At 42.0% G+C, this 18,326-nt stretch overlaps 1 protein-coding gene across 3 annotated transcripts; it reads right to left on the bottom strand.

Moving 5' to 3' along the window:
• Nucleotides 1-2,440: 2,440 nt before the first annotated feature.
• On the bottom strand, nt 2,441-18,237 carry impact (impact RWD domain protein). Of its 3 annotated transcripts, XM_076726346.1 has the most exons (11): nt 18,042-18,237; nt 16,525-16,653; nt 16,378-16,430; nt 16,190-16,252; nt 15,940-16,025; nt 12,884-13,009; nt 12,702-12,796; nt 10,154-10,227; nt 9,570-9,660; nt 5,383-5,517; nt 2,441-2,782 (listed from the first exon to the last, which is right to left on the bottom strand). In XM_076726346.1, exons 1-11 carry the CDS (start codon nt 18,087-18,089, stop codon nt 2,723-2,725), a joined length of 960 nt encoding a protein of 319 aa, XP_076582461.1. In that variant the 5' UTR covers nt 18,090-18,237; the 3' UTR covers nt 2,441-2,722. The 3 variants fall into 3 exon arrangements, with proteins under 3 accessions (XP_076582461.1, XP_076582462.1, XP_076582463.1); XM_076726347.1 differs by lacking the exon at nt 16,190-16,252 and having other exon boundaries at nt 18,042-18,186; XM_076726348.1 differs by lacking the exon at nt 5,383-5,517 and having other exon boundaries at nt 2,594-2,782; nt 18,042-18,186.
• Between the last annotated feature and the right edge of the window lie 89 nt (nt 18,238-18,326).

Here is an 18,326-nt window from a genome sequence, read left to right as displayed (position 1 = left end):
GTTTTCTCGACGTATCGCCTCACTTAACGTAATATTCAAAGCAAGGATGTAGCCTAAAAGGCAGCTAAGATTGAATTGACGGTTGAAACAATCACAACTCTGTCCAAAGCCGTATTTAACTGTGTATTATACTGTGTCACTCGTTACAGTAAAATCACTCAAAATTTCCCGCATGCGTGTTGCGTGAGAGACAAAGAGGTGCCAAATGCTTACGCTTTTATTTTGGGGGCAAGACAAATTCCGGCCTCACTCGGGTGACTTCCGCGCACTTGACGTTTTGCTTCTTTGTCCGCCCAGCAACTGATCAAAGGCTGAAGTCTGCAATCAAAAAGTGAAGTGGTCCAGACTCATGAAGCAGAGAGAGCCAGCAGGCTCTGCCAGCCAGCAGGATGTCTGCAAGGAGCCAGTCATCAGGAGCAGATAGATATTTACACCAAGCATCAGGTTCAGTGATTCAGTCAGGACTTCAGTGTCCTGATCGGAGGGAAAACGTGAGGAATCACCATTCTCTTATTCCTTTGTCTTTTCTCCAAGGTTATAGCTCGTAGTTAACCAATTAACACATTCCACACTTATTTAGGGACTGTTCAATATTAAAGAGACATTTTCAAATAAATAAGCATATGAATTCATTGTGTAAAATATATAAATTAAACAATAAATGTTGAAATAATTTAAGACATAATTAAAGCTCAACCCATTATTTTGAAATGCGATCATCATTCTTATTTCCATACAGTTTTAGTGAAGGTCTTTTTTTTATTTCAAAATACAGTTTTACAAAACAATGTTTTTATTTCGCAATTGGCATTTACTCTAGCGACACATTTGATTTAATGAATGTTTCAAGAGTGGAGTTATGAACCTGTCCGTTCACCTTTAAGTCAATCCCATGCTAACTGCTAATTAGCTGCTATTAGCCAGATCGACCACAAAGTTTGTTTTGACAGACTTGTATTACCTTCCCGAAAAAAAAAAAAAATCTTAAAATTCAAAATACTACTGAAGCAGGTAGCACGTGCAGCCTTGTTAAGCTACATAAAAAGAGATGTCAGTTGTCTTTATTCTGCTTTGTGTTTATTTACAGCAGCAGCTGGTTGAATTACTTTTCCTTTGTTATTCGTGGAGCTAAAAGGCTCTGACTGGCTAAACTTAGCCGCTGATGAGCTTGCTAACTTAAAACGACGGTAAGGGGACATTTGATTGGCTATTTTACACTTGAAGGGCGTTTTTATTGTCATTATCACTCTTATTATAAGTCGTAGTAGTATTAGTATTAACACTTTGGGCATCCATACATATAGATATACATATACCTGTGTATATGTATACGTTGAAAGGACAATCACAGGCATGGACACTGGTGCACCAATCATAATCTTGAGCCGGGCTTCACCAGCTCTCCCACAGCGTGTTGTGAATGAACAGCAGGAAAAACTGTACGAATGAATTTTGAAATCTCTTAAGTGGGCTAATTATTCTCCTCAGCCTTGAGTATGAATTTAGCTCCACGAGTTCGTCGCAAACCTCTAAAAAACATGATTAAGGGCTGAGATGATGGGTTCAGCGTGATGATAGCTTGTCAGGGAGAAACAACTCTCTAAGTGAATTAGCTGTAATTATTCTCAATGGCTGAAATGAGCAGGCAGCCTTAGTACACACAGACGCGGAGGAAATCTCAGCCTATTGTCTGTCATTTGTGTTCTCATTTAAACGAAACGTCCTTGCTGGATCAAGCTGTCAGTTTTATTCCCTCCAGATACTGAACACAGACAAAAGTCAACTTTCTTCTTTAAAATGGGAAAAGTGGGGTTGTGGTGGTGAAAACCAAAGCGCACACATGAGCCCTGGGTATTTTTAGAAAGCAGTCCTCTCCCTCCAGAAGCCGACCCCGGAGTGGTTAATATGCAGACTGCGTCTTTCCAGGGATCAAGTGACACCAAAATGTAGAGGTGGGGCAAAATCCCACAGGCGCCGATGTGAGGCAAATGCTCTGAGAAAACACACATATGTGAAAAAAAAACGAATATTTCCTGGACTTCAAGTGGATGTCAAACACACGGGGGGAACTGACGTGAATTATATGCATGAATGTGAGAGCATCTGTGCCAGGAAACTTAGCAAAGTTGATTTTCTTGAGCGGGGATGTCTGATCATATTTCTAGGAAACGCTGAATGAATTGTGTATGAATTCATTCACATGCCGATTTGGCTAAAAGCTGAAGTAACGCGCACGAGGACACGAATCCATGCAGCAATGCGGAGACAGAACGGAGCATTGAAAATCAAAATGAATGGTAGAAAAAAAATGGAATTTGTTCTCCTGAATAAAATTGTTCAGTGAAGTGTGTAATGATTCTGTTCTTTTCTAATGAGGTGGGATTTATAGCACTAGTGTGGGACTGATGGATATAAGCAAACAGCACATTCTGCTGAGGTCACATTTTCTGCCCAAATCTCTCGGTTTGATCATTTTAATGGAAATATATTGTACTGTAAACATTTCATTTCAAGGTCTCTCAGTCAAACTGAAGCAATATCAATTCCAGAGTTCAGCTGAAATAACAATGTCACAACACAGACCTTTTAATGCTGTAAGCATTCTGGATAAATCACTTGTAATTGCAAGAAATCCCCGTTCGTCTGCATTAAGACACGTGAGCTGGTTCAAAACGACCTCAGTGAAAATGTGTCGACCAACAGTCTTTTTCTCTTTTCAGATTCATTTCGTTTTCTTGCTTTTTGGCTTTTTGGTCTTCGCTCCTTGTTTGCTGGCCTCATCCTGTGAAACAAGAGGAAAGGATTAGAGAATGACCAGACTAATGATTATCTAACATTAGCACTCCACTTAATGCTGCCAAAGCTTCTTCCATCTTTAATATCTGAGTGCTGTTTTAAAGCTCATCACTCAATTTCCGCCAGACATTTTTTGCCTGAGCTCCTGCTGTGTTTTTCTGCCTTAGTGAAATGTGCAAATTGCATTGTGCTGATTGGCATGCGCCATACTGTTTTAATGTATTCCAATAATTGCATCAAACTAAACATTGCATTCTTAAGCACTCTTATAAAACATCCTCCACTAATTACTGCTCCGACAATCCAGGCTGCCAACTTGCAAGTCTCCCAACGCTTTAACAGCCTGAACCAAAAAAAGAAGCATGAATGGTAATTCTGTTCCATAGAGCCGTGTAAATGTGAAAAATTTGATATGCATGCAGCCCGTTAACATCTCATATGGTGCTCACAGTGGTGCTGTGAACCAGTCACTCTCCAGTCGTCCTTATTTGTAACCCCAATTACCATTAAATTGTTCCTCGCCTGTTCCCTGCAGTTTTAGCCAACAGGATGCAGCTCTCTTACTGTTTTTAATGAGAAATAATAGTCAAATTTAATAATACATTTCAGTAACTGACCTCAAGTCTTTGTTTCTTATTTAGACAATAGAAATTTTTGGGTTTCCATCAACAACATCTCCCTGGAGATTAACTGGTGCACCTCAAGGATCAATTCTGGGTCCCATTTGTTTCCCTGTGTGTGCTCGCTCTGTGACTTTAACCATGATACCTTGTGATTAGCCAAGTTAGCAGCATTACACCAGGCCTGTCAATATCAGTCTATCCATCACTTTTACTGAAAAATCTCAGCATGTATGGGATGCACTGGGGCGCCCTGGAGGCCAAAGGGGTTTTCAAAGCACAGATCATGAACCACAGCATCCCCGGTTCGTGCCGAGCCCTTGACCTTGTTGCATGTCACTTCCCATCTCTCTCCCCTCACTGTCGGGCATATCTCTCTACTGTCAGCTGTTCATTATAAGGCAAAGAAAATGTCCCCTGCCAGAAAAATAATGACTATTGGATGGATTTCCATGTAATTTTGCAGCACATTTGTGAAATGTTTTGGCAAATATTGAACAGATGGCAAGAAATTAGGTTCAGAGATTCATGTCCCCCTTTGGTTGAAGGAGGCGGGGGACGCTGCAGCGCCCCCTGCTGGCCAGTGGATACATTATTTTCTGTTTGTGATGTGACTGCTCTTACTTCAGCTAAACATATCAAATTAATGGCACAGAAGAAATAGCACATCCCTTCATTTTAAACAGCAACAATAGTTTCTAAAAAAAAAAAAGGGGGACACAGCTCCAGTGGTGAAAGTCACGCTGCCCATTTTCTGCATGTTAGATCCTCAGGTGCATTTGTGCAGAATTCACTGTTTTGTCTCTGCCTTGCAGCTTTTATTCTGTAAGTTCAGTGTTTTCTGATTGTGCTGAAGCAGAATCTCAGTGTCCTCTTGTGCACACACAGCAGCAAAAACCCTGCATGGACTTGTGGAGGTAAGGAGAACAAACGCTCTGCGCAGAGAAAGCACTGACAGCTGTTGATTCTGAGGACAGACGTGATGGCAATGTCTGAACCATGACGCGTCGTGATGGTTGAATAAAACCCCTCAAAGTCAGCAGCAGTCGGCCGGTAGGTGCCAAGCCTCTGTGTTCGTGATTTTTTAGTGATTGTTCGGCAGTGATGACTGAGCCTTTCAGAGGGTTAAATGTTCCTGCTCATGTTGATCATATTGTTTGTCCTGCTGTAATATTATTCTCACACAAGTTTAAGATTTCACGACAGAAAACGTGATAACACATCATGAAGCTATTCTCCGGAGGGCTGAAGTCCCTCCATCCACAGACACCGGCCTCTAATTAGTTTTCACAGAGTCCAGGCTGCACGTGCAGTGGGAATGAGGAGCCCTCGCTGTCAGGATGGGAATGAAATCAAGTGATTTGTACAGTGAGTTGATGGGGTTTTGAAGTAGCTTACTTTTAAGAGTGGGCTTGCTGTACCTTTAATCTATGAGTGGCAGCAGCTCAAAGGTCAATCGTGTTATCAATGGAATAACTTCGCGCAACACAAAGACGACTTCAAAGCCGACTGGACCTAACTTCAGGCTGCAGAAAGCGAGGAGACACTGTTTGATGTCCAGAAAATGTGCCAACCAGACACTTCAAATGAACCAATATCCCTAATGTGACAGCTACTGAAGGGTAACTGTGGAAACACAAAGCAAGCAGAGCAGCCTCTCTGTGTTATTCTGATGACTCTACGTCCACCGTAAGATGTAACTATACACTTTCTGACAGTGTTGAAAGAACTTTTGTCTTCTGACTTTTGGACTCTGCTTTGGCTGTCCAACAGGAGAACGGAAAAAAAAAAAATCTCATCCATTTTGGTTTCAGATTATTGAACGAACATGAGGGTAACAGTCAATTAAACTACAAGACAGCAGGTGTTTCCCAGCATCAGAAAACTGACAGCGAGGTAAAATTTGACTGATGATGTGTCACTGGAAGATGACAGAATGATTCATAAGAGGCGTGGGGTGTCTCACCGAGGAAGCAGTGTATCCTTCCTCTACCAGGATGTTTCTAGCACAGTTGTTGATGTGCTTGAAGCGGTCAGGACCCAACAAAATACCTCCATACCATCGAGACACGACCACCATGACATTACGCACGTCCAGGATCTGCGGGGAGAGACAAACACATGCTAAACGTGAAATGAGTGTGAACTCGAGGAAGCTGGGCAAGACACGGATGCAATACTGGCAGCCATTTTCAAGCAGCCACATATTTCACAGCAGATGCGATGTGATGGATGAATTGTCATGAAGTGTATCGGGCCATCAGCTGTCAGTCTAAAGCAGATGGCCTGACACTTCAAAACGTGCCGCGTGAAGTAAGGCTGAGTCCCTACCACAGCGGCACGGGTTTGATTCCAACCCTTTGCTGTATGTCTCCCCCACTCTCTTCCCACTTATTTGTCTCTCCAGCTGCAGCATCAAATTCAGGCAAAACCCAGAAAAGTGGGGATATTTCTCTATTTTAGTCTTCCCGAGTATATGAATGATATAAATAACAATGCGAAAAAAAATGCTAAAACTAATATAAAATAGAGCAATAAAAGTGCTGTGCATGAAAATACCATTAGCATAAAAAAATCAATTAAAGCTACTACGATAAATATTTTTATATTAACAATGGATCAAATCATGTTTTGTAGGAGAAAGATGCTGTTTGTGCTGCCCCCTGTTGGCCACAATATGCAGATTTAAAGTTCGAAGTGGGGAACAGTTAGCCGAGCGCTGCCGAAGGTGCATTCAAGTCCTTCAGACGTTGCCTTCCTTACATGTCGGATGTATTCATCATGTGGAAAATGTTGTTTGATGCAGCTTTCTCAGGCAGTGAAGCCATTTTTTAACCACCAACAGAGACGACTTGTAAAATCCTGTCATCAGAGCCCATGTGGCTCTCGGATGTACTGTTCACTAGTTTTCTAGCTAATAAGAAATAACGTGTTAATATAAAAAATTAATTAATTCTGACATTCATTTTCTCATCAAACTCAACAAATTGCAAACCTGAAACTTCCCCCAGATGACACCCTATTTGTTTAACATAAAGAGGAGAAATTGGCTCTGCACTGCAACACACACAAAAAGTGCATCTGAGGAGACTCATCCACATCTGGCTGCCGACACGATTAATCAGATTCTTTTTTTTTTCCCATCACCTCACAGTTCCACATTCACTGGAGGAAAGCACAAATCTAATTGAGGGAACGAGAAGAAAGGCTTGTGGAGAGGAATGAGATTAGAGAAGAATAGATTAAGGAGAAAGCTCTTCATGTAAATTGCTCAGTACGCTGAGAGTGTGACAAGTAGAAGATTAATCAGCGTGTTGCTCAGAAGGATGAGCAGGACAGCGGACCTGATGCTATCACTCCATTTACAGTAGGTCAGCTGCAGGGAGTGACCCGAGAGTACGTCGTTTAATCTGCTCTGTCTGCCTCCACGTGCCTTAAGTGAAGCAAATATAAAAGAAAGCTGCTGAGTTTAGTGTTAATTTAACCGCCTTAATGAATGTGCTGACTGGGTTTACTAATTGTATTAAGAAACACAGGATTTCAAAATGTCTGAAATACATTTAAAAAAAGTAATATAGACCTGTAATAATGGATTTTTTTTGGACGCTTGGCCTGTTTTGGTCTCCACCAACCTGAAGGTCTTGGTCTTTAGCTGCTAAATGCTACAATCTGTTTCCCTGATTGTCGCTAACCGTGTCTGTCTGCCATTATGTGCTAACCGGAAAGCATTTGGTGGCTTTTTAGAGCTGATGTGAGCGGCGAGACTGAACCAAAGCAGTAAAGCTGCAGGCAGCAAAGTCAAAACAATGAACTGCGGGACACCATCACGATCTCTTGAGCTTAGGGAGAAATGCAGAGTTGGGTGATAATTATGCGTGGCTTCATCACTGCAGGTGACACCTTTCACATTATACAGTCATCTGAGTCATTGTTAAACTAAAATATTATTAGAGCTGCTTTAATGTGAAGAGTCGTGACAGATGCCAGCAGTTAAAAAAACTGGCTGAGGTCTCACCAGGAAGCATGAAAATTCGATTTTAAATAAAGCTTCCAGGTCTTAATAGAGCGTAAGTGCTTAGAAATACTCCAACACAAGTTTGTAGGCTATTTTTCATTTCTCCAAAAGCTAATTTAAGCAAAATCAGAGGCACGACTGTCTGCGCAGTGACGTGTTCTTTCACTGTTGTGGAAGATATCACAGTATTAGTCAAAGACAGCTTGATTCATCAGAATTCTGTGCAGCAGATCACAGTTTCAGATATCCACACCAATCCCATGCACTATTTCACACCCGTTTGGCTCTCTCAGGGTCACGCTGGCACAGATGACTGTCGTCATCTTATGAATGAGTATGAACTTTGTCGTGAGTCATGGATCTCAACTGAAAAGCTCTAACACGACTCGGCACCTGCTGGTAATGAATATGACAGAACTACTACAAGTCACTGCTGAGCTCTGATTACAGCGAAGTTTCTTTTGCAGCAGCCTTTTCGCTGGCCTTTATTCAATGTTACAGGGAAACAAACAAATTGTGTGGACAATTGCACATTCCAGCGTTATGTGGGTGTGTGTGTGTGAATCATGGTGCCATCTGACAGCACGGGCTAGTGACAAGTGCCTCTTTGATATGTGAAATGAAAAGATTCATAACTGTGTGAAATTACTATCGTGAACTATTTCTCTGGAGAGCGACACAGTGGAAATTTATACATTATGTAAATGCTAGCGGTATGGGCTACGCTAGTGAGGTCCTTTCCTCATGTACACCAGCTAAGACACAATCTCTGTGCGGATTTATTTTTCTCAAGGACACTTAGCTTAACTGTTTTGCTCTCTCCGGCAATTTTAGCATTTTTGCATCTTGTTTCTTACTTGATGAGAGGTAATGATCGTGAAGCCGTGCGACAAAATCAAATAACCTGCAAAGGCTTCAGCAGCACACTGCTTCGATTTCTGTTAGCGTTGTCGTCATGAAATGATGAAGTTTAGCTTTTTTTCAGACACTGATAGAAGCCCAGTCACCAGCAGAAGGAAGAGCTTCTCAAGGGACTGAGACGAGTCGTTAACTAGGCAGTCAATCAGAAAATTAACCGGCAACAGTTTTGATTTGAGACATTCTTCGAGACATTTGCTGAACTTGCTGCTCTTGTCTGTCTTAAACGATTCTCGTCAGCATCAGCTGTCCTTTCTGTTCAGAGCTAATCAGCAAACGCTGGCACGCCAGCATGCTGAACAAAGATGGTGAGTGTGCTCAGTGCTAGCGCTGTCATTATGAACGTCATGTTAGCATACTGATGCTAGCATTTAGCTCACGTCCACAGAGCTGCTTGAATGGCTGAGACTCTTATGCTGTGTCTCACTTGCACACTGCATACAAACTGTCCACATTATATACTATACTACTGTTTATACTGCACTGGTTTTAGCTGTTAGCAGACATAAAAACCACGAGACCAAACCTTTTTGTACTTTGCTGCATCGCCCCATTTTTTTCCAAACTTGAAAATGTTTTTCCAAAAATCTAACAGTGTGAGCATTAAACTTACTTATTTTTTGTTTTGCTTCCTCAGATTTCACCACCATCCATAATTACTTACTTTAATTCATGCTAATTAGTTTTTTGGATTTTTGGCTTGGTTTCATTCACTCTCATTTCCTGTCATCTCACAGACGTGCAGACAGGTGGTGCATCGAGGGCCAGCATATTAAAATATTTGTCAGAAAATCCCGTTTTGGACTGGAGTTTTTGTACATGATATGTCCGCTTTGATCTATTTCACACAATGCATAGTTGAAGATGCATAAACTATGTGTTAGTTTTATGGTGAAACTGCCACAGAAAGCAAAAGGTTTGAGTCTATTGTCAGAGCGTGAGGAAAGCTCCTTCCTCATAACAATCCAAGCTTAAAGCCACAGCAGATGCCAAATCATGCTGTGAAAATGAACATGGCAGCTTAGAACAGACACCAATTAGGCATGCAAAAGAAAGTTTGATGCAGCTACTGAATTTAACCGTTTGTAATCTAAATTCTGTGCCAAAGCTAGATGTGCGCTGACTCATTGATCAGTTTTTCCCTTTTGACGAATGTTTAGCATTCAGGTGAAAGAGCGGCTTGTTGGCTCGAGGTCAGTGTTCTTAATGAAACAATAAACCTGCAGCAAGTGGAGCAATCTCCCCCCTGCGGCTGTCTCGCCGTCGTCTTCGCAGTCCTGCAGGAAGCTGTGCTTATCCTCGCAGTAAATCCTACGACAGAGAGAACCACAACAGCTTGGCATCAGGCCGGAGAGCATTAAGACATTTTGGTAAGAGAGCGGCGCTGTGACACCGGCCGCCTCTTCACCGGGAAAGTTTTTTTAAGTGGTCTAAATGTCAGCCGTAATGACCGCCCAGGCAGCGCATCAGTAGCTTGACATCGACCTCATTAGACCACGCTGAAATACACTGCACACACAGACGGAAAACACAAACACACACACAGAAAGACATACACACACACACACACACACCCATTCACATAATGCACAATACAATCAAAACACTTTCATTTTCTCTGGTGCTTTTTTTTGACCTTTAATGCAGTTACGTGCCCTTTAGAGAAGACGGGCAGGCCATCCCGTCTCATGTTCTCCTCCACTAATGAGACACACTGTAACACTAACCTGAGGGAGTTGGCATGGTTTGCATAATAAATTAATAAAAAGCTAATAATAAATTCAGAGTAAGTTTTATCACTGACCTGTATGCATAAATATTATGAGTGGCACTTGCGATCTTCTTGTTTTCATACAGCTTCTCCAGGACCATTTTCACCTGCCACACACAACAGGTGGATATCATGACACAGCGCTCCAGACTTCACTCTCACATGCCTCCACATCTACTCTTTTGTAAATGAAAAGTGCTGACACAAGCAGCTCATCCCGCACTCTGCCTCATCGCCATGCTAAATATAAACCGCTTTCATGCTGAAACCCTGAGCGTGAAGAAAAATGAGTCAATTTCCAGACCATGTCAGTTTGAAGATGATGCTTCGGAGGTCAACACGCTCTCTGACGCCTCTGACTAATGCTCAGAACAGCATTCGTCAACTGTTCATGAAGGAAAATCACACTTCCTATAATTAAAACTCAGATTTGAATGGTTAACAATACATTCTGAGAGCGAAGCGAGCACAGTTTGAAAAACAGGATTCAGATTGAGGACTTTTGTTCAAATGTCTCAATTAAATTTCGCTCTGTGACACTTTCCCAGCCCAACATGGTTCAGTTTGCTGTAGGTCACCAAACGTCTGCACTGTTTACCTTTTTTTCATTACTCCTTTTTTTAAATAGTCTACATCTTCAGCAAATATCTGAGCAGTTTTATACTAGTTATACTTTATACTAGTTTTATGCTGTCACTTAACGACTGACAGATCTTGAAGAAAATGAGACTTTCTTCTACAGGGGTCTGAAAAACATCAACCACGATTCACATGAGTCCCTGAACCTATCGTCCTGATATCGTCCACAGTCTCCAGTCTGAGCTGGGTTCTCTTTCACTGGCTGCACTCGATGCCAGGATGGCGAGCATGTCCTGTACAATCAGCGCCAGGTGAGGAAACGTTTTAGCACGCTCCTTTCACCAAACACGAAACCTCGAAAGAATCTTCCTTGGGTGTCTTGAATTTGATGCAGGCTGCAAATTTTCATTGCTGGAGTCCTCCATCGGCTACATTATCACCTGCTGATCGCAGATGGAGTCTCTTTGCTGGTGGTGGGCAGGAGCCCGCGGTATGTTGCACAGAGAGTCTTTGAAAATAGTGAAAATGATTCTTAACATCAGTGCCATCTTAAGAGGAAAGGCAAACAAAAAAGACTGGAGGAAAAGGATTCAAACTACATTAAGACACATTTAAAAAATAGCTTCAGGAGATGCAGTGACTTTTTTAACTCTTCATAATGTCGATAAGTGCATCAGTTGCATAAGAAATGCCTTCTAAATGGTATGTTGTGATTTCTTGCCTTCTGATGGACTTTAAGAAGGTCAAGATTGAGATTTGATTACTGAAATTACTCATTTGGCACTTGAATAACCTGCAGGACTGACATAAGTATTCTTACAGACGTAATGTAGTGCCTTAAGGAGATGTTGTGGTACTCGGTGAATGCTCATCACTTCATCCTGCTCCGCAAGCAGCTTAAAGGTACAAAGTGTAAGAACTGGTCACCTGTCGAAGGTTGCTCCAAACAATTGGCGGCAGCATATCACCGGAGTAACATGCAACATGTGAGTCAACAAGGCAATTCGGTTCCTCTCGAATTCAAAAGGTGTCCAGTTGTATTTTTCTGTTAAATAATATAAAATAATATTTCCTTTCTTGACATTTTGTGAGTTTATTTTATTTATTTATTAGACTGAAAAAGTTACGAAGGTTTGTAAAATGCAGCAAACTCAGGTTTTAAACTAAAACTCGTCAATGGGCCGTTTTCCCTTCAGCCATGACAGAGTCAAACTGTCAGTCAAAGCATCTGTGCTCAGTTAACTCAGGCGGGTTTGTTCTCCTCGTACCGCCAGCTAATAGAGTCCAGCATCACAGGTAGCGAATTTACAATCAGTCATTTTGGTAGACGCTTTCATCCACACATTGATGGCGCAGCATCGGGGGCAGTTTGGGGTTTAGTATCTTGCCCAAGGACACTACGGCATGTGGACTGCCGAGGCCAGGGATCGAACCACCAACCAACAAACGAACAACAAAAGCTAGCTAGCGTGCTGTTTGTTGGCTAGTCGGCAGGAAGCGTCTCCAATTTGTTCTCAGTGAAATGAATCTCAGTCTTTTTCTAAATTATGTCTCCTGTTGAACTGAATGCTTTCAGACTATTAGAAGGAAATATGTAAATGTTGTACAGGTGTCAGTGTCTCCTGTTCATCTGCTCTGAGGAGGGCAGCCGTGTCTGTAAATATTTTGGTCTAAATAGTGCTTCACAGCAGGTGGAAGCTTTTAAGACCAATCGGTACCTGAGAGCCAGAGAGTGAGACTAACACGCAAGAACGAGCCAGATGATGTTTCATTTGTGAAATTGCTGCATAAATTGGCACATTTACATCTCCTCTCCTACAAGGCCCTCTTCAAGTAATTTCTCCTGAAGCTTCAATGAGCTGTCAGTTGGCCGCTTGTCCTCATAGTTCACGAAAAAGAAGGCTTCGTTTCATTTTTCAGTTGAAGAATTCATGCACGGGAGCTTTGTTTGTTGCATTGTGTGCTGATATAAAAATAATAACATATCATTCATGTTCTGTACCTGTCTAGGAGTCACCACAGGTGATAGGTGAGGCTGGAAGGTGCTGCGTCGGTCTGTGATGGTATTTCCATGTTTTATCGGCGGTATCTCTTCATCTGCACGACAAAACGTTAAACATCACACATCAGGATAAGCTGCGTCTGATAATGCAGAGCAGCCGGTCGCACCGTAATGAGCCGTACCGTCTGCATGATCCGAGAAGAGATGAGCGTTGTCTGTGTTCAGTTTTAAAGTCCTGAAGTCTGGTACGTCTTCATCATCATCCACGTCCTCCTCAGCCGTCATGTTCACCTTTTCTGGTTGATCCACTGCAACAAAGACATGTGAGAAACAAGATGTCTTGTTTAAGAACAGATTGCTTTTTTAATCTTAAAACTGGTGCCAGGAAAAGGTCTTCACTGGGATGTCTGCAGCTTGTCATTAAAATGACACATACTGAGCATCTTATTACCAAATTACCATGACATGACCTTAACACTGACACTAACATGGTTTCATGACCTATTATACCACGACAGACAATTCATAATGGATGACACCAATTACTAGAGCCTGACTAATAGGAGATTTTTGGGACCAGTGAAGCTGCTGATATTATTTTTAGCGAGGATATTCCATTAATAATGAAGAAAGGCTTGCCCTGAGTGACATTATCTGTTTGTTTTTGTTGGGTTTTTTTCAGTTAATCTGATGCTCACTTCCTCATTTCTTAACAACACACACACAAACACGGAGAGTGTGTTAGTGAGTGAATGTTGATGATGTCCAGAATCCACTGTACGCTAATGCAGCGGGATGAGACACAAAAGATCAAAAGGTGAGCTGAAATTAGTGCTCTGTTGGTATGGAAACAAAGGTGCACTGTGTCTGAGCACAGCCTAAAATCAGCTGATACTCTGTGTGTATGTGTGTGTATAGACAGACAGACAGACAGACAGACAGGCAGACAGAATGTATTTGCTTTTTGCTGTTGTTTAACATTATGTCTGTGCATTATGTCTTATTTCACACTCCAAATGTACCAAAAACAATGTTCACTGAACAAAACTCGAAACACGACCACTTTGGTTTTCGCTCCCATTTTTCATGAGGCGACATTAAAGATGGAGGAAATTTTCTGTGCATATAAAAAGCTTTTTTTTCCTCAAAATTTGTGTTGACAAACTTGTTTAAATTGGTGTTAGTGAACACTTTTCCTTTGCCAAGACAATCCATCCACCTGACAGGTGTGGCTTATCAAGGTGCTCATTAAACAGCATGATTATTGCACAGGTGTGCTGTGGACTGGCCACAATAAAAGCACTCTAGAACGTGTCAGTTGGTATGCCGACTGCAGGAACGTCCACCAGAGCTGTTACCCATGAATCGAATGTTCAGATCATTTCCATAAGCCGTCTCCAGTGTCATTTATGAGAATCTGGCAGTCCATCCCGCCGGCCTCACGACCACAAGCCACTTGGGGTAACGATAATAAGAAAAAAATCATCAGCCTTATCCTTCGGTGCTCTTCATAAAAAATGGATTTTTCAAGCCTGCTAAATCTTAGAAGACCATAATGAAAACAGTGATCAAAGTTGAACTGGTTACAAGTCGAACAAGCTCACTGTGACAATGTGAGTAATGTCTATAGTGTTTATTCTAGGACTGCACACACACACACAGTGCCACGATTAATTAAAATACCTGAAGCCTAAATGGGATTTCATATTTATGTGAACAAACATTTGGACTCTGGATGTTTTTCATCCTTTGCTTTCGAGCTCATTCGGCCAAACTCCATCAGCGGATCCATTATTTCTCTTGACTTTCTGTCCTCTCTGTACTGTTTACTCCCTTTTCATTTCCTTTTCTGTGAAATATGCAGCTTCAGCCTCATCACTTCCCTCCTCATTCACCCTCTCTCCACCATGCCCATGTCATTTGAATGGGAATAAGGCATCAATCCCGCTCCTCTGAGATTGCCTAAATACTGTGACCAGTTATACTTATTACCACATGAATCTCAGCAGAGGACAATTTGTGCCACACAACAATGGGGAGGGCAGTTAATATTTTTCAGCCTTGTTGGTCAAAGGAGACCGTCTGCCTCGATAATAGATACTGCTGGGCTTGGCTTAGATAACCGAGCCACGGCGGACTCCCCGTGAAAACCTGGTGCACGTTGACACTCGTAGAAAATGTTTAATTTGGGTATCTTTGACTCCTTTTACTCTTCAAAAGAATCTGCCAAGGAAACAGAAGGCATCACACAGATATTGATCTTAATTCAATGCAGTCACTCAAACGTCACACACTGATGGGCTTTTCGTGCCCCTGCAGGCCTTTGTGCTCATCTTATCACACCCTCAGACGACATCAGGTAGTTGTATTACACATGGAGGAGTGCCTCAGCAGAAGACACATGTAGATGAGGCAGATTCATCCGGACCTTTCATACGACTATTTGTTTATGAAAAACAATGTAATGATTGACCTCTGGCTGAACAGTGGGCTTAATCAGAGCCGAGCTGTTATCTGTGAGGATGTTATCATGTACTCTAGCGTGCTGGACTGGGTGGGATTGACTGTAAGCTAAACACCGCCCCCGAAAAGAAACTGTCCAGTCAGAGCTCAGCAACTGTAACCAGGCACAGCAGGTGTGTCAAGCTTCGGATTTCCTCTCATGTTGAAGCAATGTGCATGCCGCGGGTGGTTTATTTTTCAACAGACAAACATTAAACCAAGAGCAAAAGTGTATGGAATGAATTGTACAGTGCGTTTATCTGCTCCAATGAAAGTTGCAAATGTTAGCATGCCGGGCTAACTAGCTACCTGTAGTAGCAACCCCGCGTTATTCCAAAGACAAAGGGCAAATAACAGGTTACGTAAAAAACTGACCAGGATGCTAAAATATCAGAATTTAGAGAATAACAACTGGCTCTGTCCTCTTTTTTTATGAGGTTTGGTAAAGTTTACACTCCAGCAACGCCAGCCAAACTCGCATTAATGAGCTCGTCAGTTATTCCTCATCCCACAACTCATTTCTCTTTTAGAAATTAAGCATACTGTTTAAAAAAGTGAAGATGAAAACACACGTCTATCTTCTGTCTCGCTTATCCAAGTAGATTTTTGCTATAGTAATGTCATGCATATGAAGTAAGCTCTCCTGGACTCATAAATCTATCGAGTGTAATTCAAAGTGATAAACGCTTTGCTTGAGTGTGTCCCTCAAGCATGGATGTAATTTTTCACAACTCACCTGAGTCTGATCTCTGGGATATGTCCACCAGGAATTCTCTGATTTTTTCCACCCACAGGTAGAGGATGCTCTCCCCGACGTGCTCCCTGTTGAAATTTAAAAATATTCCCGTATGATGATGGTGGATTCTCTAAGAGACACAGACTTCAAAGAAATCACACTGTGGAAACAACCATGAAAAGCTTTTGTTGTGGCTAATATCACTCGACAGTGCCTCCTTGTGAAGTCAGAAATTACTAGAAGCACTCACACATAGAGGTCTTCTAGGCTGTTTGCCAATTTGGCCCTCTCGAGGCCTCGCAACCACGCTGCACTACAAAAGCCGAGAACAAATAGAGGGTTATCGAGTAGGACGGGGAGTGGGTTTTTGAGTGGGATGTTGGTCTATCAATTCAGCACATCACCACAAGATTAAATTTGAAAGTCAAATAGACTTACTTGATCTGGTAGATAGGGGGGGATGCACTTGGATAATCAGGTGGGAGAATTATCTGATCAATGAGAAAAAAAAAAAAAACATAAACTGGATTACAATCAGAAAGCGTTTCCAGACACTTGTTGATTAAAGATTTTCTCTTTCTCTACCTGCAGACACGCCGTTAGTTTTGGCTCCTCCAAGTCGTTGGATATTTTGATGCAAAATATCCTGGATGCTTCATCTATAACACACCATTCATCCCCATAGATGGAAGACAGAGCTTCGACCTCTTCAATCTAAACGAGGAGAAACAATGACGCAGCAAAAAACATCAATCACGGGTGTCTGTTGACGTTAATTATGAATTCATCCATAAAAATCATTTCAGCATTTGGAGCAGTGATGTATTGAAGGCTTCAAACTCCAGACTAATGTATTTTTATCCAGAAGTGAGAAAATATTAAGGCTGTAGTCAGTAGTAGTTTGTTGGTCATTGGCTCTTACAGCCTACTATACAACAGTGTTTAACGACCAGTTGAAACTGAAGTTTACCTAAGTTACACCGAGTTGTAGGGATTGCGACCATGTAGCTAGACGGCGTACAGGTGACGATTAGCATCCTCTAAAAATGGCCGCCTTGCTTTAAAAATCCAGACTGTCATTTAAAGCAATAGTTGAACATTGTATCTGTACTATAAATATGTGTCATATTTGGCCCCTGCTGCTACTTAGCTTAGCTTAGCATACAGACTGGAATGTTATGGGAGTTCATATGTTGGTCTTCTGGAGTCTCCCAAAGGTTCCCGTCTTTGTGCTAAGCTAACCTCAGCTAAGCTAAACGGCTGCTGGCTGTAGCCTCATATTTACATACAGACATGAGGGTTGTGCCACTGTTATTTAACCCCAAACAGGTAGTAGCTCACCTTTTATTATCAGTTACATTTGTCTGTGATGCTACACGTTACACTTTTCTACATAATATTCGCATGTTAATGTTTTTCTTGGGTCTTGGGAAAGGGGTTGAAACCATTTTTATACTGCAACAGACAAAGTGAGGTGTCTTCTCTGAGGATTTTGTAAATACCTTCAGAACAGGTGTTTTCAAACAACCTTCTGGGTTTTTCAAAGACCACCGGGTAAATATTTCTGTCTAATGGCAGTACAGGAGAGGCACTACCTGGGGCTCAAGTCCAACAGAGACACTGGCTAAAAACTAGCTCAATTTTAGCACTACAAGTTTAGTAATGAGTGCTAGTGATGGTGTTAATTTGTCTGTTTTCACGCTGTTTTGGCTGCACTGTGTTAATGCGTGGCCTCTGTGTGCACCACGCAGCACCTGCCGAGCTTCAGACATCGCATGGATACGTGTTAATGAATCCAGACCCCTTGGGAGCAAACTCCAGTACAGGTGTGTGTGTGTGTGTGTGTGTGTGTGTGCGTGCGTGTGTTCCTCTTTACGGTGTATGCACAGTTGCTCAAGCATTGTAATCATACTTCTATTGTCTTCCTCAGACAAATGTAGAAAAAGGTTTGTTTGTGCCAGATTTTACACCTGCCAGCAACAGGTGTGGCAGAGGCGTATACGCTCTCTGCAGGCCACATCATAACACTACAACAAAACAGACACTAAGCTCAACTTGACAGATTGGCTCAACTTTATCGGAGAGGTTGTCACACATCTTACTTGAGCCTGAAGATCGCCTTCATTCTCCGGATTTATGATGTCGGCCATTAGTTCACTTCATTATTAAGTGTCAGCTAAAATATTAAAATGAGTCTGTCAAAGAACAGGTAACATAAAGTTTAAAGCACATGAACCACATATTGAGATCCAGCCTGCCGCGTGTGGAAGTGTAACTACTTCCTGGGCAAAGCTGATTGGGTGTGCGTGTCGACTTCCGGGTTCTGCCGCGTTTTAGCTCAACAAAATGACAAACTTTCTGGACAAAAACGACGCAAAAGACAACTT

Source organism: Chaetodon auriga, chromosome 3 (genome assembly GCF_051107435.1).
Source record: "Chaetodon auriga isolate fChaAug3 chromosome 3, fChaAug3.hap1, whole genome shotgun sequence".
In the NCBI taxonomy this organism is placed as follows: Eukaryota; Metazoa; Chordata; class Actinopteri; order Chaetodontiformes; family Chaetodontidae; genus Chaetodon; species Chaetodon auriga.
Note: the sequence above shows the minus strand (reverse complement) of the source record. Positions and strands in the feature narration are given on the sequence as shown.

Excerpts from the sequence above, each read along its gene's own strand:
- impact (XM_076726346.1), bottom strand. The coding sequence starts at position 18,089 with ATGGCCGACATCATAAATCCGGAGAATGAAGGCGATCTTCAGGCTCAA. Across the intron at positions 16,431-16,524 it reads AACTAACGGCGTGTCTGCAG|ATAATTCTCCCACCTGATTA; the intron begins GTAGAGAAAGAG and ends CTCATTGATCAG. Across the intron at positions 10,228-12,701 it reads CTGTGGTGACTCCTAGACAG|GTGAAAATGGTCCTGGAGAA; the intron begins GTACAGAACATG and ends TGTGTGTGGCAG.